Raw genomic sequence first — 2,391 nt, 5'->3', positions numbered from 1 at the left:
CAGATGAGTGAAAGTACCTAGTACAGGAGTCCCCAGACGACCCTCTACACTTATCTTGGAGAATCCACCATCATAGTGGCGTGTTCATCCTCTCATTAAGTATCACCTTAAAAAAAAAACATGTAAAATCAACTCACATCACTTACCCTCTGAAACTTAATACAATCTAGGAAATTTGACTTTAAGTAGTACCTTTATACTCAATGCATTATCGAGAAGCTAGCTTTGTTGCCAATTCTAATTTTCACTAAAAAAAATTGTTAAGTGTTATTCTCTCCACACACTTTCCTTAAGTCTCTTCATAATACTATCTCATTTCTAGTTCTTTTAGCTCAATTTAATCTCCTCCATAATCCATACTTAGAATCTATAATCTAATACTACTCTCCACGTTCCATGATTTTCCTCAGTTCTCTACCCAAAATACCACATCATGATAAAAGTTAACTTGTTAATAAATAGTACGAGACAATTATACTAACATTCTAATTATAAATTTGATAAAATAAAATAAATTATATTATTGCATTTTTAAAATAATAAAATCAAATTAAAAATATTATGAAATAGAATATATTGTAAAAAGAAATAAGATAAAAAAAAAGTACATTTAACCATAATTCTAAGGTGTGGGATGGATAAAATATGCGAGTGGAAAATATTACATTTTAATTGATATTATTTAGATTATTATAGTGAAGATTATTATGATGAATTCACGTGGCTAAGAGATGCATGGCCCATGACAAGTTCATTGAGAAGAATCTTAACCATGCAATAAAACAACAACAACCACAGTGTTTCAGTTCAGTTCACACAACCAACATTCATGTCAGTCACCTTCCTCTTCCACTTTTTCTTCTTCGCATAAACACTTTTGTCCACACAACAAACCATGTCAGAACCACCACCACCCATTTCTTCATCCGCCATGGATCCTTTCGAGTTCCTCAAAATCAAAATCAACCCAGGCGGTTCCCTCACCCGAACCTACGTCTTTCCGATGGTTCCTCCTTCCCCGACACCCCCCATTTCCGAACCCTCTCTTTCCGTCGACATCCCCCTCAACGCCGCCGCCAACACCTCCCTCCGCCTCTTTCTCCCGCACCCTCCCCCCGCCGAAAAACTCCCCCTCCTCCTCTACTTCCACGGCGGCGGATTCATCCTCTACCACCCCTCCTCCCTCATCTTCCACCGCTCCTGCGCTACCCTCGCCGCCTCCCTTCCAGCCGTCATCGCCTCCGTGGACTACCGCCTCTGCCCCGAACACCGCCTCCCGGCCGCCTACGACGATGCCCTCGACGCCCTCCTCTGGGCCCAGGCCCAGGCCCGTGACCCGGATCAGGCCCATCCATGGCTCCGCGACCACGTTGACTTCACCAAGTGCTTCCTCATGGGAAGCAGCGCCGGGGGAAACATCGCCTACTTCGCAGCGCTCCGTGCACTCGACCGCGATCTCTCTCCTCTTAAAATCCAGGGCATCGTGATGAACATTCCCTATTTTAGTGGGTCCCACCGCTCCGACTCCGAACTCCGTCTCGTTGACGATCGTATCTTGCCGTTACCCGCTAACGACCTCATGTGGGCCCTCTCACTCCCTGAGGGCGCGGATCGCGACCACGTGTACTGCAATCCGACGGCGGCAGAGGCCGCTCATGCCGACAAGATCGGACAGCTGCCAGCGTGCTTCATTAACGGGTACGGTGGAGATCCCTTGGTGGACAAGCAGAAGGAGTTTGTGAAGATTTTGGAGGCGCGTGGCGTGCGCGTGGAGAAGCGGTTCGTGGAGGACGGGTACCACGGTGTGGAGATCTTTGACCAGGCTAAGGCCCTCGCATTGACTCAAAATATTAAGAACTTCATTCTCTCTGTTATTTCTCAGTCCTCTCTGTGACTCTTTTTCACCACTTTTTTCTTACTTTCTTATGTTTCTTGTCCTTCCTTTGTATGCTAAATGTACTCAAAGATGGGAATAATGTGCCCAAAAATGAAGGCTTTCTTAACGAGAATATGCTTAGTGTGCCCAAAAATGAAGGGTTTCTTAACGAGAATATGCTTTTATATATATATGGTTTTGCTTAATTTTTGCACTTGTCAATCCTTTATTCTCAATCCTTCAAAAATTTTGTTTTGATCAGTTTTTGGTTGGGAGGGTTAAAGAAAAAAGAAATAGATATGGTAATTGTACGTTCCGATCCAGATATAGATATCGTCCTTGTCTATATCGGACGTGCAGCCCAAATCATAATAAATTCGAGACGTAAGACTAAAAAGAATAGGGGTGAAATTCTCGATTCACAATTACTAATTAACCAAAATATCTGAGATACCAGTTAAAATATTTATCACCAACAATAACCTTAATTTGCATAAATATTTTGATTTGTTAAC

The 2,391-nt window shown here is 43.0% G+C and overlaps 1 protein-coding gene across 1 annotated transcript; it reads left to right on the top strand.

Moving 5' to 3' along the window:
* Positions 1 to 758: 758 nt before the first annotated feature.
* LOC137819327 (putative carboxylesterase 8) lies at positions 759 to 2,082 on the top strand. The gene has a single exon (XM_068623133.2). The coding sequence runs from the start codon at positions 896 to 898 to the stop codon at positions 1,892 to 1,894; it is 999 nt and encodes a 332-aa protein (XP_068479234.1). The 5' UTR covers positions 759 to 895; the 3' UTR covers positions 1,895 to 2,082.
* The last annotated feature ends 309 nt before the right edge of the window (positions 2,083 to 2,391 follow it).

This window comes from Phaseolus vulgaris, chromosome 10 (assembly GCF_051622355.1).
Source record: "Phaseolus vulgaris cultivar YP4 chromosome 10, ASM5162235v1, whole genome shotgun sequence".
Classification (NCBI taxonomy): domain Eukaryota; kingdom Viridiplantae; phylum Streptophyta; class Magnoliopsida; order Fabales; family Fabaceae; genus Phaseolus; species Phaseolus vulgaris.
The sequence above is the reverse complement of the archived record's forward strand: the minus strand, read 5'-3'. Positions and strand labels throughout refer to the sequence as shown.